Source organism: Xenopus laevis, chromosome 3L, assembly GCF_017654675.1.
Source record: "Xenopus laevis strain J_2021 chromosome 3L, Xenopus_laevis_v10.1, whole genome shotgun sequence".
In the NCBI taxonomy this organism is placed as follows: domain Eukaryota; kingdom Metazoa; phylum Chordata; class Amphibia; order Anura; family Pipidae; genus Xenopus; species Xenopus laevis.
The window spans coordinates 26,150,311-26,175,840 of NC_054375.1; the positions used below are offsets into that span (position 1 = coordinate 26,150,311).

General features: G+C 39.0%; 1 protein-coding gene across 2 annotated transcripts in view; it reads left to right on the forward strand.

Annotated features, from left to right (window-relative positions):
• havcr1.L (hepatitis A virus cellular receptor 1 L homeolog) overlaps nt 1-24,336 on the forward strand; it is a 36,746-nt gene extending 12,410 nt beyond the window's left edge. Inside the window, exons 2-10 of one of the 2 annotated variants that reach the window (XM_018250896.2) lie at nt 4,795-5,139; nt 6,312-6,461; nt 6,925-7,065; nt 10,243-10,395; nt 11,893-12,045; nt 17,400-17,443; nt 17,716-17,809; nt 22,893-22,932; nt 23,031-24,336. In XM_018250896.2, coding sequence (XP_018106385.1) covers nt 4,795-5,139; nt 6,312-6,461; nt 6,925-7,065; nt 10,243-10,395; nt 11,893-12,045; nt 17,400-17,443; nt 17,716-17,809; nt 22,893-22,932; nt 23,031-23,157 — 1,247 coding nt within the window. In that variant the 3' untranslated portion in view covers nt 23,158-24,336. 2 annotated transcript variants of the gene reach the window in all.
• Nucleotides 24,337-25,530: the final 1,194 nt, after the last annotated feature.

Below are 25,530 nucleotides of genomic sequence, written 5' to 3' on the forward strand. Positions count from 1 at the left end.
TCCATCCACCCTACGTGTTTCGTACCCACCAGATAGCACATGATTAAGTGCCCTGGTGGGTATGAAAAGCGTGGGGCGGATGGAGATGCAAGTATACATTTTTAACTCTGTAAAGTAAAGATATATTTTTTAACTTAAAACTTTTCTGGTGCTGCTGGGCAGCCCTGTTCTTTCTTGATATTTCTGGCGTACCGCTCCCTAAAGCTGGGGGTCTGGGGCTGGTGCACCTGGACCACATCTGCTACTCAGTGAGATATTTACAATATATTCTGGGACACCTTGTCTCTCTAAACTTTGGAATCCCCATCCCTTTAGACCAGGGTTCCCCAACCTTTTTTACCCGTGAACAACCTTCAGATGTAAAAGGAATCAGGGAGCAACACAAGCATGAAAAAGTTCCTGTAAGACGTGCTGGGAGATCAAATCCTTCGCTTACCTCCCAGTGCGCCTCTCTTCCTGCTCGAGTGCGCAGGCGTGCACTTCTGCTTTTGCCGCTGGCGTTTGCTGCTATTCGGCACCAGTTTTGAATCTTTTACGCCAAATCCTGTTTAAAAGCCAGTTTCACCATTTCATCAGTGCCTAAGCTAGGCTTCAGTTTACTGTTCCTGCTAAAGCGTATTTTTGACTATGATTCCTGCCTTGAACTCTTCGCCTGATTCTTGACCAATTCTTCTCTAACTCCTTGCCGGTACCTCGTTTATGGACTTGTTTCTAGCTACTCACATCCTTGTTGGTTTCAGCAGCAGAAAGGCTGGGGCCCCAAAAGGGCATTAGTGAACACCTGAATACAGGGTCCATCTGTGCATTCAAGTGTACTGCGCAAGGTTCCTGATAACGTGAGTGTTACAGTTCCTGGGGGTTCCAAATAAAGTATATAATTAACTATTTGTTGCCCCTGTGTGGATTGTCAGCCTACAGGAGACTCTGTTTAGCAGTACACCTGTTTTTTATGCAACCAAAACTTTCCTCCAAACCAGAAATTTAAAAAAACGGCACCTGCTTTGAGGCCACTGGGAGAAACATACAAGGGGTTGGTGAGAAACATATTGCTTGTGAGCTACTCATTGGGTATCACTGATTTAGACTGTTTTCCTTACAATCTGCTTCATTCTGTAACCCTTGTTTTGTAATTTATTATAAGCCACTGGCTTGCTATAATTTTATTGTAAAGTGCACATAAATAAGCAACGATGAACCTTAAGTCTGGAATGACTGACTATAACCAAGGGCATCACATGACTTTGGCTGAGGTCCCAACACATGGACCAATCATCAGTTGCTGAGTATGGTTGCTCCTGATTAGATTGTGGTATAAATGCCAAACTACAAGACAAGAAGAAGAACTGGCAGGTAAGCTAGGTAAAAGTAGACATACTCTTATATCAGATAAAGACCAATTGTAAAGTCAGTGGATATAACTACATACTTCTTTCTCTTCTGCTGTTCTCCTATAAAGTGGTCTTCAATTTTTAATTAATTCAAACAAACATCCATTGATAGAAAAATGTTTACATCTGTATCACAGATACACAAGAGGCATTGCCTAAACCCTTTTCAAAGTAACAAAGAAAGACTTAACTTAGATCCCAAAAGAATTTGGCTAGGGCAATGCAATCATTATTACTGGAAAGCCATCCACTGTATTTATCAAAAAAATGTCCTGCTTTTATATTTAGTTGCCAGTAAAAACAGATACAAGTAGCTATTACAGATACTGAAAGTATGTGACATTTATTTAGCCTGAACTTTTTTTTAAATATCTCAAGGTCAATTTTATCTGTAAGGCTACACATTTATTGTTGCTACTTTTTATTACTCATCTTTTTATTCAGGCCTTCTGCAAATTACATACTAATCTCTCATTCAAATCAATGCATGTTTGCTAGGGTAATTCGGACCCTAGCAACCAGATGCTGAAATTGCAAACTGGAGAGCTGCCGAATAAAACGCTAAATGACTCAAAAACCACTAATAATAAAAAATTAAAACCAATTGCAAATTGTCTCAGAAAATGACTCTTTGTATCTAAAAGTTCAATTAAAAGTAGACAACTTTTAATTTCAAGCATATGGCTGTAGAGATTATGGTTTATTTTCTACTACACAAATTCATGTACACAGGCTAATACTTATATCATTTTAGTGAGGATATATTCAAACAGGAGAACAATGTGTGACATTCATAGACCTGACACAAGATGGAGCTGTGGAATAGAAAATGAATCTTTTTTTTTACAAAGAAAATCTATTTCAAGCAGAAATTTTGGGTCCCTTTTCAACCTGACAAAACAAATCAATTTCCAACATACGCTAATATCATATATCATATCACTATCTATTTTAGTTCTTTATTTTTTAAGGTTTTTCTAAAAAAAAAAGTGTTTTAAAATGTAACTTTTTTTTAAATGTTTAAATCAAGATACCCAGTAGCAAATAAGGAAGCAGAATTGTGGACTTTCTAAATGTTTATAATTTCATTGATTCATTTATACATTGTTCAGCAGCTTCATGATAGTCACTAAAAGTCTGTAACAGAGAAACTTTTATCACTGATGCATTGGTTGCTGGGATATCAAGATGTTGCTGATAAATATATCAGATTGTAATGGTTTAGAAGGTAGAACAAATCTCTTAAAGGGGGTTATGTAATAAAAGACATGCAGTTTGCCCAGGTGCAATAACCCATAGCAAATAATCAGCAGGTAGAATTTACTGGTCACCTGTTTAAATAAACATCGTATTGGTTTCTATGTGTTGCTGCTCCTGGGCAAACTTAGTGCCTTTTATTACATATGGAGGAAAGAGTTTAAATGAAGGAAAATCAAACTAATTCATTTTTAAAACCTAAATTATAGAAAATGGTAAAAAAAAAAACAGCAAATAGAAGCCAAATAAAAAAAAACACTTGGATTTTTCAAGTGCTCCAATTTCTTCAGCTAAGGAAAAGGGCAAACCTTTTATGCTCATCGCTAATTCTAAAGCAATCTTTCAGTTGTAGTTCTTCTCTCCTTATGTTAATATGGAATTTCTGTATGTGTATAATAGACATAAGGGGATTTGCTAACAAATCCTCTTTCCCAGTTCAGCTTAGTGTGGGGGTGTCTCATGGTTCTGTACTTGGCCCTCTGCTGTTCTCCTTGTACACTCTCTCTTTATGATACCATATATCTTCATTTGAACTTATATTACCAGTATGCCAATGACATACTCATATATGTAGACACCAGTTCACTTACCACTGATGTCCTGACCCAAATTGCAAATTGCTTCCTAGCTATCTCCTCCTGGATCAATCAACACCATCTCAACTTAAACTTTCTCCCCAAACCTAACCCTTCTCTTCCTTTCACCATTACTATTGATGGCATGACCATTAACTCTGTTAATTCAGCACACTGCCTGGGGGTCTTCTTTGGCCAATCTCTCTCCTTCTTTAAAGGAGAAGGAAAGCTCCAAGACAGTTTATTGCTAACAGATTAGCCACAATAGTGCAAGCTAGAACGCTATATTTATTCTGCAGAATGCTTTACCATACCTGAGTAAACAGCTCTAGACACTGTCTCTGTTTGTTTAGGATAGACGCTGCCATATAAGCTTGGTGTGACATCACTTCCTGCCTGAGTCTCTCCCTGCTCACTTACAGCTCTGAGCTCAGATTACAGCAGAGAAGGGAGGGGGAGAGGAGCAAACTGTGCATGCTTAAGCCCTAGCCCTGGAGGTTTATTCTGAAAACAGGAAGTCTGATACAGAAGCCCATGTGTACACAATAGAAGGAAAGAAATGCTGTGTTTGTTTTGACAGAGGACTCAGAGCAGCATTACTTTGAGGGTTTACTGGTGTATTTATATAGACCTTTCTGATAAAGGAAGATCTTCTTCCATCTTCCTCCTTCTTCGCTCAGCTGCACATGCACAGTAGAATGAACAGCCGATCTTTAACTAAAAAGTCGGCTATTTGGTTCAACTGCGCATGCATTTGCCCCGGGAAATTTGAAGACGGAAGATGACGGAAGTGGATCACTCCGTGTTGCTCACTGGAATAACCTGGGCCAGTGCAGTTTTCTGCTGATAGGAGCACCAGCCCGGGGTTTCAGGTAAGTAACTACAATCCTTTGGGATGCCTAACATTTCGCACCCCCAAGTGCTGCTGCAAGCCTTTCCTTCTCCTTTAAATGTTGAAACATTTTTGGTGGGTTTGGCAGTGATACTAAGTGAATAGTTCTGGATTACATCATAGTTCCAATTCATAGTTCCAATTCATCCCACAGGTGTCCATTTGGATTGAAGTCAGTCAAGTTGAGGTCAGTCAGGTTTCAGTTGTCCCCGAAACGTTGCATGCCACACTAAATAAATTTAAAGCAAGGGTCTCACCCTGCTAGCATTACCTGTGTGCCAGTGAACTTCTTTCCTTCTCAGTCAGGTTGAGGTCAGGGCTCTGAGCAGGCCAGTCAAGTTCTTCCACTCCCACAAACCCATTCTGAATGGATCTTTCCTTGTATAGTTGGGATTATGGTGGTTAAAGAGCAAAACGCCTTTTCTAAACTGTTGCCACCAAGATGGATGCCCTAAAAATATAATTGTCACTGTATGGAGTAAGGGGTTCACATAATTTAAACATCTCAATAACGTACAGGGCTGTGAAAGGGATGAGTGTATTTTTGCATTTCACAGACTAAAATAAATAGTAAAGGTGTTCATGTACAACACAAATGCTCAGGTATAAACATGTAAAAAATCTGCTCCAATAGAATAACTTACAATTGACTGTCAAATAACCTTTTGTTTTGTCATTACAGTCACTCTAACTTGTGGATTTGACATTGTCGGAACGGAAGGTCAATCAGTTACATTGCCATGTACCTACAAAGTAAGCAGCACAAGTGATCTTACTACCATGTGCTGGGGCAAGGATGCCTGCCCTAGTTCAAAGTGCAATCAACCTCTCATTTGGACCGATGGATATAAAGTGACTTTTAAATCATCTAATCACTATGAGCTAAATGGTCGAATCACACAAGGAATAGTGTCTCTTACCATTAAGAGCTTAACCCTGCGAGATCAAGGGACTTACTGCTGTCGCGTGGAGCATCATGGCTGGTTTAACGACATGAAACTCAACATCAGACTAGTGGTGAAAAAAGGTGAAAACAATATAAAATTTTCCCAGTTTAACCATTAGTTTAATAATCTCATCCATAAGCCTGAGACACTCTAGCACTGTAGGCAAGGGATGGCCTCAGTATCTCTCCTTAAACCATTTGGGGAAACGAGTGTTTAGATGTTGAGGGTATTGTATGTATTGGATTTTGAGAAATTGCCTTTGAAAACTGAGAATATGTTTGCTCTTAAAGTCAACCCATAATTTTTGAATGCAAGATTATTGATCATTCTCTTACCAGCCTCTACAGCCCTCACAGGACTTTCCCACATTCATTCTACCATTCCTTACCCCCTGGCCAGATTATCTGTGAAAGAAAAATAAAGTGTCAATATCACCGCATAATATAGTTATAAAAAGCAATTTATTAGACTAAAATGTTCATTAGACATTTTGGGTGTACTGTTTCTAGTTTCAATATCCAGAATGCCACCCTTTTAAGTAAAGCTAGTGTTTTATCATTACCTGAATGCACCATAACTTCTTCTAGAATTTGCCATCTGATATTGGAAACTGTGTGACTTTTTTCAAAGAAATGTTTGGCTAATATTGTCTCTTTTTTCACCTTCTCCTTTTTATTTATTTCTTAACTATCCACCATTTTTGTTTCCAGTTTGTAATTCCTTATGACACTTTTGTGTTCATTAAGTCTAATTTGAAATCCCTTGAAGTTTGGCCAACGTAACGAAATCCACAGGGGCACTTTAACATGTAAACTACCCCTTCAGTAAAACAGGTTGCAAAGCAGCGGAGTTTTATCATGTGACCTTTGCTTGGATGGGTGCAGACGGCCACATTTACAATGACTACAGTTCAAAGATGGGAATGTTCCCACCCTTTCTGTCAGCTTTTTCTTTGTATTTTCTTTCCTCACATCAGCTTAAGTTAGGTGGTCCCCACCTTCCGGACTCTTTTAATATTTGAATGTGGCTCACAGGTAAAAAATATTGGGGACCCTAGACCTAGATGAATGAAAGTGGGTGATGCCAAGGCCATGAAAGGGCTTTAGCTCTTGGTGAGGGTGAGATGAATGGAAACCTTCATAGACACAAAAAAATTTTATGTTGTGTTTAATTGTGTTTATTGTGTTTAACAACAAAAAGGCTTGTGCATGTTGCAGTTACTGAGACTGATGACTTTCCCTTTCAACCTTAGCCCCTGTAACTACTAAAGCAACAACAACTACATTAAGAACTACTACTAGAACCATAATCACAACAGCTAAACCAACTACCATACCAACTACCATGCTTGTTCTGACCACTGGTAATTTGATAACGGATCATGAAGACCATCACACCACAGGTAAAATTTATTCACCTGTCTTAAATAGAGACTACATATAAAACTGACTTTTTTTGGTATCAGATGCAGAATGCTTTTGGCTTATTTTAATCTGAAGTCGAAATGTCCATCTAACATTTATAGCTGCCAAATGTTTGAGTTTCAAGTTGTTTCTTCATCTATAGGGCCTGGATAGCCAGTGAGTATGAGGGGTGTGTTGAAGAGAACCACAAGTTGGGAATAGACACATAAGTGTGGCTATACTGTGGCTTTGTTGTTTTTAGATTATAGATGTTTCCTATCAAGACCCAGTAGAGGCTTATTTCTAAATATACCAATGCTTGCTCTTTCTTGCTTTACTCTCTGAAGGCAACACCAGCAAATCAAACACAAAAACATTTAATTAACCAAATTTTAATAATAAACAGACGCTTTGCTTATGTTCTTTTTCTGTGTTGTGTTAAATCGACTACATTATCACAAGGTGTTGAGCAGAGAACAGATACCAGCCCTTACACATCCCCTGGCATTGCTGCACTTACCACCTTATCCGCTCATGCTAACCCGTCCACTCGAACAGATGTTGTGAGTACAGAGCTTAAGTCAACTACCTCATTGAGTTCAGGTAATACATTGGGTTCAGGTAATACTGTATATTTCGTTTATTGGGTTTAAAAGACTTTTGTTTTATTGTACTTACTTCGAGGGCTCACAGTTGCTCAGCCAATTGATTAGTTCATTAGTTACAAAGCTAAAAACAAATGATTAACACATTGGAAGGTTTATCTCTTCTTTGATTTTCATCGTATACCTCTTCTGAACCAATGCTTTCCTATCACACATAATACTTTGTCCAAGAACTGCCAATATAAAATATTATAAAATGATATGTTACCCTTATATTTCGATTTTCCCCAAAATACCGCCCAAAATATTAGGCTGCAAAATAGTATGGTACTAATAAATACTCCTATCAAATGATGCGACATACTGTATAGATACAGGGAAAAGAAGAAAAGAGTAAGTCTGACAGCTGTCATTTATTAGTAGACATATTGTTGACTGGTGCCCTATATTAGAGTAGCAATAAGGAGAGCCGTCACTGTTCTAAGCTTTCATACAGATAGGAGCGGCTATGAAGAACTTACTGGCAGCACAGAAGTGTTCCCTAGGGATGATCATAATCTAGTTAGCACTGGTCTCCTTCAGTGACACTGGATTTATCTTCCCTGCAAAGATGGATTTAATTCCACTGCACAATTTCCCCAACAAAGCTTTAATTTTAACTCCAGCTGAATGACTGTTTAGTAGAAGCCATTAAAAGTATTCTAATTAAAAACAGAACTATAATAACAAGTGTTTTTAAAATATTATATCAAATTACATTTTAGTAATAAATAAAGGATAAATGGATAAAGCAGGTTTAAAAGAAATGTAAACCCTCAAAACAAAATTATGAAAAAGTGCTCATCCGAGCACGTTGGCAATTTACATAAATGTTTTACCTGTTTTTCAATATATTAGCAGTTTTTATACCTTGCTAATATAACAAAACGGCACCACCACCTGCTGTTTCTTTTGGCTGACTGGACACCATTGGTAGAAAATTGGTGAAAAGCTGGTGAAAAAATTCTAGTGATGTGAGAAGGGAAGAGTCTTCTGATGTTTCTCTGGTCAGAAGTGTGAAAACCGCTAATATCTTGAAAGCTAGAAAAAAAATAATGAATGTAATTTGCAAAAGAGTTTGGAAGAGTTTGGATTAATGTTACATTAATTATGGTTTTAAATATTCTTTAACTACTTTGTCTAGTATGGTGTTACACTGATGTCCCCATGGCCATAAAAGTGCCCATAATGGAGTCATTCAGAAACCAGACGAAAATAATTACGGATTGTAGTGAAATGTTATAGTGCAAACATTACAGCGTGTATCAAGTACTTGGATTAAAGAACAAGCATTGCAACACTGGAACGAGGAGTTATATTAAACATCGACCCATTGTAACAACAGCTAAAAGGGTCCAAGTAGATCTAGTGCAAACATTGCAACAGATAGCAAACAGTTAAATGAATAATTTAGAACAAGTGTCAACAAAACTCCCAATGTTTGAGGCTTGTTGGCGAATAGGGGACTAGAAGGCTCTTTGTCATCAAGGGTCCTTAATTAAGGAAGACATTGATACTTAACAGCATTTATTCCAAGAAATAATGTAATGGCCTTACACAATTTAATTCATATGTGAATCAAGTGAGGGCTGAAATACACAACTATGGAAGTCTCATTTATCAACACTGGGCAAATTTGCCCATGGGTAGTTACCTATATCAACCAATCAATGAGTACCTTTTTAAAGCCAGCTGCAAGTAGAACAATGAATGCAGCAATTTGATTGGTTGCCATGGGTTGCTGCCCATGGGCAAATTTGCCCAGTGTTGATAATGACCCCTGGTATGCTCCTAGCTGCTTAGTATGAAAGACTTAGTCCCTTACCCTTCACCTAAGGGAGCCCCTCTTCTCCAGCCCACATTCAATCATCATCATCATTTATTTATATAGCGCTGTCAAGATACGCAGTGCTTTATTCAATAAGGGCAAACAATCAAGATCACTCACCACACCACTCGAATGGTCCGGGTGCAAAGCCCCTGTAACAAGGGGAGACTCTGCACGTCTACAGCATAGCAGCAACAATTGAACACACACTCCAGGATTCCATAGATGTGGTTAAAAAGAAAAAGTTTTATTTCACACTAATCTTTCAACACATAATCATAGCTGAACCAAACAGTTCTTCCTTGCCCACAGAGAAGGGTTGGGGAAGGGGAACAACAATGCAGCACACCCCGTTGTCTGCCCGCCCTAATGCTACTTAGTGGGCTGAAATGACGCCTGAATTCTAGTAAAAACACTCCATTGTGGGTAAAAAAGATGGCAGCATGCATCAGAAATAATCAGGATTCAGCCAAATCTAGAGTGCCAGATCAACACAAACTCTTAAGGAGTCATGTATTACATGCAGAATTAGGATGCAAAGTACAAACAACAGCTGCCATGTTTTTTCTGTTTGAATGCTCCCTTGCAGGTAGAAACATTTTCTGCAGGCAACTGAACTCCAAATGCAGTGCTTTTTGAATGGACACTAAGGGTCATACTTGTGATCCCCTTTTTGCGCTTGCATTTGCATTCAGAGATTCAGAAACAACTCCCCCTAATGTCATTTGATTTTATAGCACTGGACGACTAATGGCGCCACATTTTTTTTAAGCAATGAAATATTTGGGGAAATTTGCTCTAACTTTGATTTAATTAGGGATTGGATACAGTTTTGCTATTCTTAACATTTGGTACTAGATCAAAAATGGCATATATGGTGCATCCCTAGCGGAAATTCTAGGCATGGCCTGGATTTGTGGAGAGGCCACCAAGTCCTGGGCCTAGGGCGGCAGGATTTTAGGGGGCAGCATGCTGGCCAACCACACACACATTGGTTCAGAAACACCGGGGAGGCAAAGGAGATACAATAGTTTTTATAAATTCCTGTTTGCCAATCCCCATTTCTCTGGTCCAGATGAAATTTGATTAAATAAAAAAAAAGGGGACGGCGTGACGAACGACAGCTGGCCTAGGGGTGCCTGCTATGTAAAAGTGCCCTGGGCACACAGTATCTCGTTTTCAAATCGTAAGCTGATTGTAGCAAGAGAAAATTTTTTAGGATTTTTATAGCTATGACAGACCAGGCCAATATGATCTTTTTTTCTTATTTGGTATAGTTTATCTTTCACATTTATTTATTTTTTTAAGAATCTCCTACCTTACCCCCCACTTGGGTTCCACACTGCAATGAGACCGGTCTACCTGCACACTCCATAGAGCCGAACACTGCCTATGATATAATCACCAAGACTTATGGAGAGTCTAGCAGAGAGGCAGAGGAGAGTGACTTACCAAACACAGGTACAAATGTAGCCAGGGTTATGTTCTGATTTCTTATTTTCCTTCCTATTCTGTCTCTTTCCAGAATGAAATGACCAACTGCAAATTTTCTTAGACTATATAATATGTAAACTGACCCTTTAAAGGATAGGTAAACTTTAAAAAACAGTTAATGTACGATTGCTCAGTGTGCTTTTCTAAGCACATTTGCAATTTACAAAGTTTCAGAGCTAATTAAGTTCTTATTAGTTGCCAGTATGATGAATTTTATAACAATATCACCACCTGCTGGTCAGTTCTTTTCACTGTACAGTCAAAAGGCTATATGTTTAGAAAGAAAACAGAGTATGTTCTTATGTTGCTCTGCTCAGAAAAGAGATCAGAAGCTTCAAATGCCTTCCTGAGCAGAACAACATCAGAATAGTTCTTTGCTTTTCTGTTGAAGTTATATCTTTCTGACTGTACAGTCAAAAGAACTGACCAGCAGGTGATGCTGTTATTATAAAGTAACAGTGCCACTGTACAGTTAAAGGTACTGACCAGTAAGGTCAAGTATCTGCTCATATAAAGCCTGCCTAACAAGTAGAAGAAAAAATCTGTAGCAGCAGCTACCATAAAGGTGACCCTACACGGGCAGATTAAACGGGCCTCCCCGGCCGATATCCGGCCAAAAATTGGGCAGGTTTAAATTTTCCCTGTGATCGAGGACCAGCTAGTTTCTGTGGCCCTCGTCCCGTCAGTGCCCATTGCCAATGTTGTAATCTGATCAATTGGCCCTAGGGACGTGGAAGGCCCTGATGTAAATGATGCAATGGGGATGAAGAATGTATTTAAACTATTAAACACCATGTAATGACACACATACACAATCTTCCAGCTGTCCACCTCTGCTGAAGACCTGTAAGCTTGTAAATCTCTACAGCAGCAGATCTATAACAGAACTCTCATGCTGGTCACTGTTTACAACCAGAACATCCTCAAGAAGGCAGTATGTATTCACATAAGGGACTGGTACATAATGTGAAAACCAACAGCTTTTTTGTTATCCTTCATTTATATAGTGCTGACGTATTCTCTAGGGATTTACAGAGATTTTGCATTATTCACTCACTCAGAAGAGCTTACACTCTAAGATCCGTATAAGGTTTTATCCAATTAACCTGCAGTACAGTTTTTGGAGTGTGGGAGGAAACCCATGCAAGTGAAGGGAGAACTTGTACACTACTTGCTCTGGAATTCAATTAAAGACCCCAACAAAGCAGAAATGCTAACCTCTTTCCCTGAATGTTGAAAACTAAATGTATATTCCAATGGAGTCATATAGATGATATCTTCAATAAATACTTCCAAAATATCTAGAAAACCTTATCAGAGTGCTGCAGCGTTGCTCTTAAATTCAATATTTGAATAGAAATATTGAAGGATTGCAGTGAACAGAGTTTCTATTTGTAAAGTAAGACGATAAAACTCAAGCTGTGAAATCCATTGTGATTTGCATATTGTTTTTACTTCATTTAGAATTTACCACCTCGGCTGTAAATGAGAATAGAAGTCCAAGAGAAACTACAAAAGTCAATACCATCTATACAATAGAATCTTCATCTTCTCCCTCTACAACACAAGTAGACAAGATACACCCAGAGCAGGGGCCCCAGCACAACTCACAACCAGGTACTATCTATCTATCATCTATATATCTATTTCTCTCTCTCTCTCTCTCTCTCTCTCTCTCTCTCTCTCTCTCTCTCTCTCTTCATCATCTTTGTATCTATCAATCTCCTATATCTATCCTCTATTGGGCTTATAGTACACCTGTATGTGAATAGAGAGTACATATATGCATTACGGGTGTGGTGCACTCATCATTATAACACAGAGAGTAAGGCGCCACAATGAATGATATTCTCATTCAAGTTAAGTGCCACTGTGAGTCTTGAAGAGCCACTTGCCATACAATCACTACTCATTAATGCTTACTTAACTAACGCTTGGTAGAGACTCGGTACAGTAGCAATGTCTCCCTCCCTTGGCCAAGCAATTATTTTATAGAAAGTTCCTCCACTCAATGAGGACGTGTTTCTGCAGAGTGCAAGCCCTACAGAGTACTACATCATTATCTCCTAATGACCCTATCAGCACTTATTGTCCTTAAATGCTTTTGCTGTTTACCCTTTCTAACTCCAAGTGTAGCTTTCAAAATGGATGCCATGTGGTGAAACACATTTCAGACACAGAAGTTTGCCTCCAGTCTAGCAATCCAAGGCATCCATTCAGAGGTTTGCTTTTATACAGTTAAGATGTCATTGGTGGTGAAGATCCACCAAATGTTGTACTTGTTATTACATTACAGGGGCACAAACCTTCCTGGACTGCAAGCATTCATATTGAAAATACATATTTATTAATACAGATTTTCCAGAGCTTCACTTTCATTATCAAATAAGAACGTTGTATTTCAGCAATAATTCCACAGTTTTCTAGGACAGGAAGCACTCCCCCCCCCAAATCTAACCATACCTGCCCCTCAGGCTAAGCTGGACTTCTAAAATTATCTATGAAAGTCATTTTTCTCACTGGAACAAACCTTGAGGCTAAACTGGGCTACTAGGAGAACAAAGGGTGCCAAGAAGCAATCCCCAAAATTCTAGTTCTCCTAGAGGGGTAGCCCTACAGTTTGGAATTGGAAACCTCTGCAATAATCTGACATCTGTGTAAATCAAAGCAGGCAAAAAACTGTCTTCAACTACCATGTTTTTGCACAGTTGCACCTACCCTGATCCACAGGTGCTCCAGCACCAATAGGTTTACATAACCTTGTGTCCACGGGCACTGTGCTCACAGCAAGGCCTCAGGTCTCAGACCTCTTTCTCAGTGTCCTACTTTGTTATATACTCAGCTCCAGTCACAATATTTAGTCTCAAACCCTTTAACATGTTTCAGCCTGATATATCACAAATGCCTTAATAATGTTATATTAACAGACATTAGCAGTGTATATAATAACAGCTATAAAGGAAATTGGGATATAATGATGCGTTTACTACATGTGACAAATCCCATTAATATGTCATCTGAAATGGATTAATCTAACTTAGATCTGAGAGATGAGACGGAGCCCCGAGTCTCACCATAATAGCACAGGGCTGGATGAATTATCTGCCTGATACTTTAATTAGATGCTGCGATACATGTTAAAGGGCTCGTATTTCATAAATATGGAAAAGGATTGTTGAGAACCTTTCCCTGAGCCACAATTATTGACAGTATATTGTTTTCTTTTCTATTTGAAAATGGCTCATGCCATGAAGTGGTGTATTTTCTTTCACATCAGATAATCAGATAACATAAAACTAGCACTTATATACATACATGCATTCATTGACATGCATACGATTATTAATAGTGATGGGCGAATTTATTCGCCAGGCACGAATTCGCTGTGAATTCCCGCGATTCGCCACCGGTAAATAAATTCATGAAACCCCTGCGAAAATTCGCCACCGAATTTGCGCCGGCATCAAAAACGGACGCCAGCGTCAAAAACGAGACACCAGCGACGAATTTTTCACCGTTTCACGAATTTTGCAGGAAATCGAAACGCCCCATATTCGCCCATCACTACTTATTAAATACAAAACAAAACAGTTTATTTAATTATAGTATATACTGTATTCAAATCAGAGGCTTTTGTCTTGCATCAGATCTTAATTTATAGGTAGATCTTCTAGTCAAGCTGTAAAAATGTAAAAATGAGACTTCTACAGGAATGTTCCATCTTTAAAAATAATTCCCGTGATTCACCACCGGCGAATAAATTCGCGAAACCCTGGCGAAAATTCACCAGCGAATTTGCACCGGCGTCAAAAAACGAGACACCGGAGCCATTTCGCGAATTTTTAGCAAAGCGAAATGCCCCAAATTCGCCCATCACTACTTATTAATTCATAAAAACACTAGTGCCAGTGGCGTAACTATCTGGTCCTGAGTTACGGGTCACCTGTGACACCCCCTTGCGGGTCTTATTGAAGTAGCAGAAGTCTTATTGACAGGACCCCACTGAGACTGCAGGGGTAAGCTTCCTCAATAGTAATGCCACTGGCTAGTGCTTGTTTCAGGAGCTGCTACAACTGCACATATGCCTGCAGAAATGACACAGGTGAATATCTATAGATCTATATCTATAGATTTCCAATCTAGAGTGTTGCACTTACCATTTAGTGTGCAACTTAAAGGCATTTAAAGGAAAACTATACCCCCAAAATGAATACTTAAGCAACAGATAGTTTATATCAAATTGAATGACATATTAAAGAATCTTACCAAACTGGAATATATATTTACATAAATATTGCCCTTTTACATCTCTTGCCTTGAACCACCATTTCGTGACTCTATCTGTGCTGCCTCAGAGATCACCTGACCAGAAATACTACAACACTAACTGTAACAGGAAGAAGTGAGGAAGCAAAAGGCAGAACTCTGTCTGTTAATTGGCTCATGTGACCTTACATGTGGTTTGTATGTGTACACAGTGAATCTTACGATCTCAGGGGGCGGCCCTTATTTTTTAAAATGGCAATTTTCTATTTATGATTACCCAATGGCACATACTACTAGAAAAGTATATTATTATGATAATGGTTCATTTACATGAAGCAGGATTTTACACATGAGCTGTTTTACTCAGTATCTTTTAATAGAGACCTACATTGTTTGGGGGGTATAGTTTTCCTTTAAAGACATATTGATCTAACCACACACCCTTATGGCTTCTTGTAATTGGATTATAACAGAAAAGGATGTTTAGGGGAGGTGATATGGAAGCATGTTTGACACAATGGCTAGTTAAGGAAGACTAAAGTCATAAATGCTTCGTTAAAGGGATACTGTTATGGGAAAAAACATTTTTTTCAAACTAAATCAGTTAATAGTGCTGCTCCAGCAGAATTCTGCACTGAAATCCATTTCTCAAAAGAGCAAACAGATTTTTTTATATTCAATTTTGAAATCTGACATGGGGCTAGACATTTTGTCAATTTCCCAGCTGCCCCTGGTCATGTGACTTGTGCCTGCACTTTAGGAGAGAAATGCTTTCTGGCAGGCTGCTGTTTTTCCTTCTCAATGTAACTGAATGTGTCTCAGTGGGACATGGGTTTTTACTATTGAGTGTTGTTCTTAGATCTACCAGGCAGCTGTTATCTTGTGTTAGGGAGCTGTTATCTGGTTACCTTCCCATTGTTCTTTTGTTTGGCTGCAGGGGGGGGAGGGAGGGGTGATATCACTCCAACTTGCAGCACAGCAGTAAAGAGTGATTGAAGTTTATCAGAGCACAAGTCACATGACTTAGGGCAGCTGGGAAATTGACAAAATGTCTAGCTCCATGTCAGATTTCAAAATTGAATATAAAAAAATCTGTTTGCTCTTTTGAGAAATGGATTTCAGTGCAGAATTCTGCTGGAGCAGCACTATTAACTGATTCATTTTGAAAAAAATTTTTTTTCCCATGACAGTATCCCTTTAAGAAAAGCACTTAACTGTTTCCATATTTATTTTCTTACTGTAGTGTATTTGTCTGTGACTTTACCACTGGAGTAATATAGAGGGCGCTATGCTGCACCTTCAGCAGTTTCTCTCCAGTGCCTGTTCTGCTATGTCTCTCTCTATCACTCTCTTCTTGCACAGCATGGTTGCACCCTGATGTTTGGTGTTAAGTTATATGTTCATTGCTGAATAAACTTGCAGAAAGTTGCTGTTAATGTGCCACCTGTTTCTGGAACACAGAAACCACGCGCACACTCAGGCCCTTCTTAAATTAACGCTGGTGCCCAAGACCTAAGGGAGACGGCACTCCCAATGGACCAATGTAAGGAAAAAAGGCCTGGCACACGAGGCAAATTAAACCGGGGTCCTACCCCTGGTATGTTTATTGCGTCAAACAACGTTTCGGATGGCGTTCCCCCTTCGTCAGGTGATACAAAGAATACGTTGTTTCTGGAGCCTTAGTATCACATACAGAACACTGAAAGGCTGACCAGTGAACACAACATGGTGTCAGAAGTGGGATCAGTGCTAGGTTTAAAAACAGTGATATTAGCACAAGTCCGCATGATTATGCACTTGTGATTATATTTGCAAATAAGCCTTTAATAATAGCTTTGAAGGATAGTTTTAGATTAGTAATGTGCAAAAAAATTTTGGTAAAATTGCAGATTTTTGTGATGCAATGTATATACAGTAGAAAACCATTTTAAGTTTTTCAGGGGACCAGAAAAAATAGTGTAAAATCCAGGAAAATGTTAAATCAGGGAATCAGATATTATGCATAATATATAGGTGGGACCACAAAACAACAATGTAAAATGAGGTTCCACTGTATGTCTGAAAAAATTCCCATTGACTCCAATGTGTATTGTGCAAAAAAAAAAGTCCCATTGAGTGCAATGCATTTTGCTATTTGTTTGGGCAGATTCACTCTTCACTATTATTATTATTATATAATATAAAGGGTATTCATAACTCACGTAGAGCAATCCTCAAAATATGGCTGGGCTTGATCCCACAAACTCAAGCCAGTGATTTATCTTTACGTATCGTGAAGTGGAAAAAGATTCCATTTACAAATCTACAAATTTTACCCAAAAATATACACTGAATTTGTCTTATAAAGAACTTTTTCATTGAAGTATGGTCCCTCAAGCTACAACAATCTGGCTCAGTAGTCCTTCTCTAATTTCTACAGGAATATAAAAGTCCTCCTTTTTGTGGGTTTTTATTCATTCCAAGCCATATTTCTTTTTTCTTTGATACAAAACAAAATGGTTTATTTAATTATAGTATATACTGTATTCAAATCAGAGGCTTTTGTCTTGCATCAGATCTTAATTTATAGGTAGATCTTCCAGTCAAGCTGTGTAAATTAGCAGCTCTGCAATGTAAAAATGAGCCTTCTACAGGAATGTTCCATCTTTAAAAATAATGTTAGCTACAGTACTTTCATTTATTGTTTTGATTTGTTTGATTTGAAGGATCCTCGCCTCTGTCTGGAAACATCACCATAGTTGAAACACAGGTATGTTGTCCTGCAGTCTAAATTCAATCACTAACTATCAAAGGCTACTTTGCTTTCTCATCACCAATCTATATAAACATGGTCATACACATAGAGGACAGTTTTTGGTTACCTAGTTAACTGTACCACACTGAAGATCACCCTTTAAAAAACCCAACTGACTCTGTGGCCCAAAATCTATGCTAATGTGGAATGAGATAACCAACTTGATCTGCTCAACTTCAAGTGATGTGAGTATGTATTCCATAATTTTCCTTCTCTCTCTCTTCCAGAAAGCCGGCATTCCTCTGTATGTCCTTATCACCGTCATTAGTGTATCAGTTATACTCGTAACAATGGTCACACTCCTGGTGCTGAAATTAAGAGGTGAGAGACTGAAGTCAATATAGAAACTTCTTAGAAGAAGATGATTATGTTATTATATTATATTAATACGGTAAACATTAATGAGGGAATGTAAATATTGGTTGTCAACGCAAAAATCGTTCGCAATTCGTTCACATTGTTAAAAAGTTAACAAAGTCAGGATCCATCCCAGTGGAGTGGTCAGGGAGAAGTAGTCTAAGCCCGACGGACCACTGTGGTCCCTTCACTCAAGGCAATCTAGGAGCCTTGGGAAGCTACTTCCTACTACAAATCGTTGATGGAGCATAAAGCTGCTCTTGCTATCTGTACTCTCTATGTTACTCTCCTAGAGAGTCTATGACAGATATAACACTGTTTTAGCTAACTTTGTTCAAAGGGTTCCCTGCTCACCGACCCAGACACTAAAGGTACTGGTCCCTTTAGGGCAAATGGCTTTACTGGGCCTTGGTGTACACAGGCTCAATGGACATATCCAGCTAATCAGGACACCAGAAGCCAAAGAGGAAGATCCACCCTTTCCATACACTATATTAAAGTGTGTCAGGAAGTGGTCATTACACCTCTTGATCAATAACTGGGATAGGTGAAAGTAAACTAAATACATGGGCTTTTGCCCAGCAACTAGGGAATAGGAGGAAGGGTAGGGAATTAACACCATAGGGGCATATTAACCCTGTGTGTCCCTATATGTGTTTCACTGAGCCATGTGAAGATATTAATGTCCTATGTAGACATGTGACAAACTCCATGCCGTCTAACCAACATGGAATAAATATGAACAATCTCTTTTAATCTAAACCCAATTATTTTAAAATCCATTTTTCTTTACTTTTATTACTCCCAGGATAAATTAACTGAGCCATGTTGTGAAATTCTAGTTAAAGTCTGTTAAAGTGAAGGCAAGAGGATTAATGTTTGTCATAAATGAAAAACAACTGAAGTCCAGTGACAGGAATCTGACAGAATTACAAAATGACTTTAAAGGAGAATTCAACTCCCCCGTATAATAAAACCCTCTACCCCCTACCCTACATAGTCCCCCCTCCCTGCTCCCACCCACACAGGTGATAACTTCAGTAATTGCCCCTAATCCTGTAATTACCCCTCATTGCAGAGTAAGTGCAGCGGAGCTCACGGGTACCATCTTCTTTTCTTCTTTAATCTTTGGAAAGTAATCGTTGTATCGCCGCATGCACATTTAAAGCAATCCTCCGGTTCCTGACAACTGCCCATGAGCCGAAAGTGACAGAAATAGCCGAAGTGAAGGAAGAAGACCCAACAATTATCGAAGAGAAGAAGATGGCAATTATTGTAGTTATCACCTGTGCGGGCGGGAGCAGGGAGGGGGGGCTATGTAGGGTAGGGAAAAGTGGGTTTTATTATAACGGGGTTGAATTCTCCCTTAAAAGCTAATGGAGCATTGATAGGGCTTTTGCACAGTTAGCATAGTTCAGTGTCAGACTGGGCCTCCAAGGGCCCAACCAGAAGACCCAATATTGAAGGTCCACTTTCACAACAATTTGATGTAGAAAGTGTTAAATGTGAAAGGTCCAATGTAGGCCTATGGTGGAAACAAAAAAAAGACTGATGGGAATTGTACATGGTTGGGGTTCACTACTAGATCCTCTGAAACTCTGGCAGGCCAGTCCAACCCTGGTCTAGTAAGGGCACATTTGCTCGGTGTTACTCATAGTGGCAAATAAAATGGGTTGGGGTTCTCTCCACTAGCAACAATGTGAAATACTGTAGTTAAATCCATGATAATTGGCTGAAATTATATACATATATTATTATGAATGATATGTAATACTAGATTTTTATAATTGCATGGTACATAGAGGCCCAGAGGCTCTGATGTTGCAAATGAATGGTGTTGATATTGACTTTCACTGTCATTGTACTCAATAACTAGATTTGGTACCAAACTAAAGACTAATAGCAATTAAAATGTGTAATTAATTTTAATTTGAAATAAACAGGAGGCAAATGAATCCCCACAAAGGTCAGGCATTGTGCTGTTCGTTTGCCTACAGCTAAGACGCAGCTGTAAATATTTGGCCCAACACCGACCAGATTGGAAGGGTTTTATCATGAAGACTATAATTAGAACAGTGCAGTAATGAAGCTTTATGAGATAAACGTAAGGGACTCTTTAACAGCTCCACATATCTAGCCATTTATTTGGATACATAATGCCCCAAGAGTTTATGATATTAAGGCAGCCAATTTTTTTCAGTTTAGTGTTGAACTATTAAACCATGAAGTGAGGGAATAGTATACTGTTTGAAACTCTGGGAAGTGCATTTTATGCTGTAGGGTTTTCCTCTGTACAATCATATTTCCCTAAAGAATTATATTTTTAGAGAGGAATTGTTATGTTGGTGTAGGGAGCTGTATACACTTGTCTTTCCTCTGTGTTGTTCTGTGTAAGGAGGGAATGGGAAGTGCTGCACAGGAAGTGCTGCTGTGAGGGAGAAACAGCAGAGTGAAAGCAAGGTGCTGCGAGGTCCCACATATTAGTGTGTGTGTGTGAAAAGTCAGTAGGGAACCCAGTGGCAGAAAAGCACACTCTAATAAGGGTGCAGAAGGAAAGGTGGTCCTTGTCAGGGCTCTGAAGAGCAAAGCATGCTCTTCTCAGGGCACAGAAAGTCAAAGGGAGTCCTTCTCAGGACTCTGAAGGAACTATCACATAAGTGGGACTCCCCCATCAGCTCAGAGATAAAGCCATCTGAAATATTGTGTGAAGTTTCTCCTGGCTGAGAGACTGTATGCATCATCATTATTCAAAGTTACAGTGTCCTGCAAATAAACCAACCAAACTGCAAATTAGCCTTTCCTCTGTGTATGTGATATCGGATCAGGGAAGTTCCCAGGGAGGGTATTACAGTCCAGTCTGTCCTGACCCTGGGTGGAGACATGTCAAATCATAATGTACCTGCTCTCCTGAAGTCCTGTAGCGGAGACACAGGACTTCTGTAGTGCCACAAGAAGACAACCAGTGCTAGATTTGCTAGATTTGAGTAGCAGAACAGGGCTACATTGGCAGTGACAGTGGTCCAGGGCCGGGCCATGCTGGGCAGGCGCCCTAGGAAACCTGGCCTGTCCGGCGCCTGGTAGCCATGTACATGTGTAAACTGATGCTTCCGTGCGGTGCGCATGCGCAAACTCCAACTTTGGTGCGCATGCGCGAATCGTCAGTCTCGCGAGCGCATCCGCCTTTTGACGTTCTCGCGTATATGTGCCAATTGATGTTCGTGTGCATGCACAGAAGCACAACGGGCCAAATAGAAGAAACTTTTGGAAAGAGGCGACCGGACAAGGGGTAGGTGTCAGAGAAGGCTAGCTTTTGCGCCCTAGGCATGTGCCTACTCCTAGTTCCGGCCCAGCAGTGGTCCCCAAAATTGGGTTTATTTTTGGAGGTAAAAACGTTGCTGCCTTAGATATTTTTGAAACAATGCCTGAATATATATCTGTAACCTTGTAGTTAGATAAGGGGGCCCTGTCCCTAAAACATGGGTCATTGAACTGATTGATGACATCTCTCTTACACTGAATATTAGAAAACCTGTATCTACACCTGCTTGGGAGATGACACAGTTCACTTCCCCATCCCCTAATGACATTGTGACATGATATAGATTGATATCTAATCTGAGTTCTTGCAATGGAATTATAAAACAATAAGAAGTAGCTTGTGACCAGTCTGCCTGAGAGACAGTGACTCTTTTGGCAGGGCTAAAGCACAAACCAAATCAAATCCTTTATTGGGGTGATTCACCTTTAAGTTAACTTTTAGTATGTTGTAGAATGGCCAGTTCTAAGTAACTTTTCACTTTGTGTTCATTCAAATATTATTATTATTATTTTCTAAAATTTTTGAGTTATCTGCCTTCTTCTTCTGACTCATTAAAGGTTTCAAATGGGGGTCACTGACCCCATAGAAAAAAAACTAATGCTCTGCAAGGCTACAAATTTATAGTTATCGCTACTTTTTATTACTTTATTTTTATTACTGGAGAGCTGCTGAATAAAAAGCTAAATAACTCAAAAAAACACAAATAAAAAATGAAAACTAATTGAAAATTGTCTCAGAATATCACAATTTACATTATACTAAAAGTTAATTTAAAGGTGAACGACCCCCTTAAAGCTTAAAGATGGAGCTTCATCTTCATTATAATTCTCTCACAGAAGGAGACATTTTATTACAAGTATGGGATCCATCATCCGGAAACCCGTTATACAGAAGGTTCTGAATTATGGACAAGTCAACTCCTATAGACTCCATTTGATCCAAAAAAAAATTTTCTGTAATAATAAAACAGTAGCTTGTACTTTATCGCTAAACCAGCCTATTGGGTTTATTTAATGTTAACATGATTTTCTAGTAGACGTAAGGTATGAAGATCCAAATTACGGAAAGATCCATTGCCTGGAAAACCCCAGGTCCAGAGCATTCTGGATAACAGGTCCCATACCTATACTAACATTGGACAGTAAAGAATCCTTGTTTATGACTAATACTGACCAATAATTGTGCAACAATAAAGAGTAGATAAAGAACATGTAAATGGGACAAGTAAGAAAATGACAGAGGTGCTATAGACTTGGATAATATAATATCCAGTATTTTTAATTAAAACCAAAAAACCTTGATGCAGTGAAGTGAAATATGAATGCAGGAATAGGTACTTGTTATCCAGAATGCTTGGAACCTGTGGTTGGAATAGGGGCAGTTCGATAATTTGGATCTCCATACCTTAAGTTTATTCATTAAATAAGAAAGGACTATTTTTATCTTGGTTGGAATAATGTACAATAAACTGTTTTATTATCACAGAGAAAAACAAAATATTTTTTTTAAATAATTTCATTAACATGGAGTCTATGGAACTTTCTGAAAATGTGATTTCCAGATAACTGTCCCATACTGTATAATGATCAGTAATAATCTTTACCAATTTGACTGTCCTACAGCTGAAGGAAGTTGTTTAATCCCTTCAAAGATGTAGAACAGTGCTAATGGTAAATTCTAAATGCTTACATTCTCATCAAACTTACTTGTATTATTTTTTCCAACTAGGCAAGGGAAGCGGAGCTTATTTTTTCCATCAGAATCCCAGGTAAGCCTATCAGCCATGTTGGCCATCACTTCAAGGTAAAGCTGCTCAATATTTGCATTAAATTTTTGCTTAGATCTTAACCCTGCTCGTTATCACAGTTTAGAGCTTGTTACGCACGCTGATGACCTGGCTGAGGACGCACAAGAAGGAGTACCAGAAGTGAGCAAAGCAGACTGGGAAGTCACAGTTGAAACAAATACAGATAACGTGAATAATGAGCCATAACCCATTGCAGTTGATCTACGATATCATTTTCTATTTTTTGTTTTAAAATGGCTTCTGAAAGTCGGGTGCCATTTTGCTGTAAATAATATGTTTTTGACTACTATTTCCATATACAAATCATGTATTACAGTGTATGCACTTTTTTTTAATTCTCTGTAAACCTGCAGCAGTGGGATAGTAGTGGTTAAGGATGGGTGAATGTTTTGCCGAGTTTCGCAGTCGAAATGGCCCATAGACTCCAATGGGAGAAAAAAATTGTCGCCTATAAACTTTAATACATTACTCCCAATATTCACCGACAGCAAATTTTTGGCGAAACGGGTCAGATTCGCTCATTCATGGTTCCCCATGGAACATCCTCTTTTTTTGCAAATCGAGGTTACATTTGCTTTGTTTTTTTTGGGGGGGGGTTTGCAAATGGGATGAAAAAAAAACTTTTAGGGCAATAAGTTCTGAACTCATGTCATTGTTTAGATATCCTGGGCCAAATTAAGCAATGTTTTTGTACATTTATCTAGCAATTAGCATAATAATTTCCCTTTGGAAGCCTCTTGGACTTAACCCTGAAGCCTTCAGTGCTGGTGGGTCATCAAGTTGTCTGTTGGAAAATCTAAAATATGTTATGATTTTAAGGCCGAGGCCAAAGGAATTTGAGACTATTGAGTTAGGTGTAGGAATCTGAAGAGTAATTTAAAGAATAAGGGCAATGGCAAATGGGGAAAGTAAGTGCCTGCTGTTTATTTTAAAAGTGCAAATATGCTGAACTTAAACACACACACAAAAACACACCTCAGTTTGTAACTTTGCCTGAAACACTACCATCAACTATCGGGAAAGAGTAAGTGCTTACATTTTTACTCAATTTGTGCATTGATTCAGAGGAGGGTGGTTTTAGGTATTTGAACCTGGTGTGCCATTCATCTACTAAAAAAACATATTCCTGGTACAATTGTCTTATTATTAATTGTGTAATTGACGCTCTAAACAAATAAAAAGTCATGTCCAAAGTCAAACACGATTTAGTAGATTTGACTATCGCCAGTTATAGAAGTCATTGAATGCTACATTGTTCCATAGATACTATAAGGAATATAGTTGTACTGTATCTCTGGGATCCAATTTAATCAAGCCCTATATATGTGAAGCCACTGATTCTGAATGAATAAAGTTGAAAACATGTTTATTGATGCATTTATTAGCAAATAAAGGCAGTTTATTGGCGGTACAAAATCTATATAATGTTTAGAACTAAGCTCCTCTGGTGAATTCTGCTGATCTGGGTGGGTTCCTTTACATCTAACAATGTTATGATAATTCAAGAAGTTGATTCTTTGGTTGTTGTTATGTGGTTTACTCAAATCTCTCAAAACCCAAGGCAGTACTAGCAACATACCTGTAATGTCCAACAACCATGGAAAGATACCAGCTAGTTTCACCAGAAATATTCTATTTAATGGATTTTTCCAGTCAGCTAACTTGTACAGTTGCCCACCATAGCTAGTGGGCAACTATTACAGCCAAATGTATGAACAAGGCCTTTACTGAAAGAAGTGGACATTCTTACAAAAGTGTGATGATGAACAAAGGCACACTTTTATTAGCTGATCAGGGCACTGGTTGCTGACTGAAGGATATCCATTACAAAATGAACTCTTCTCTTAGGGTTCTCCACAATCCTCACTCCACTCAATGTTCCTCTCCTGAAGCCTCCAGTGTCACTGTCATGCAGAGATGAACAAGCAAGAGTGCCATTAGCCATTATAGGTATCTTTTCTCCTTCTCACACTCTCTCTGGGTGTCCCTACTCTGTCGTGTCCACATACAGCACACAAGCTTCCCCTGGCTTTCTTACTACAGCCCGTAGGTTCCCACTTACCTACGCCTGAATGCTCTCAAGTTTCTAACTGGCGCACATTCACTTCAGGAGCACTACCCAAATATTCTCATTCCTCGTTGGGACAACAGATAACTAGCCTCTCTCACTCTTAGAGTGAGCTCACACCCCACTGCTAGAAATAGCCTCCCACTTGGACAGGCCACCAAGGTCTTGGATCCTGCCTCTAAATGTTCCAAAGCGAAAGAGGAAGTGCCTCAGAAAGGCATATATAGACTACTGAAGGGCAATTCCCCTACAGGCCAACCTTAGGGGTTTTCACCACCTGCATGCTGAACTAACATATTGCCTAACTATTTCCATTTTTCACATCCTTACATCCTTGTCCAACTAGTATCCGTTTGCTTTACAAAATATCTTGCAGGTATAATGGACACAAAGGTCTGATGTTGGTGGTCCAGTTAACTGGCTCTACCCCACATGGCCATGCATAAATGAGAAGTCTTACAGAAAGGTTGATTAAACAGTCTAGGGTTTAA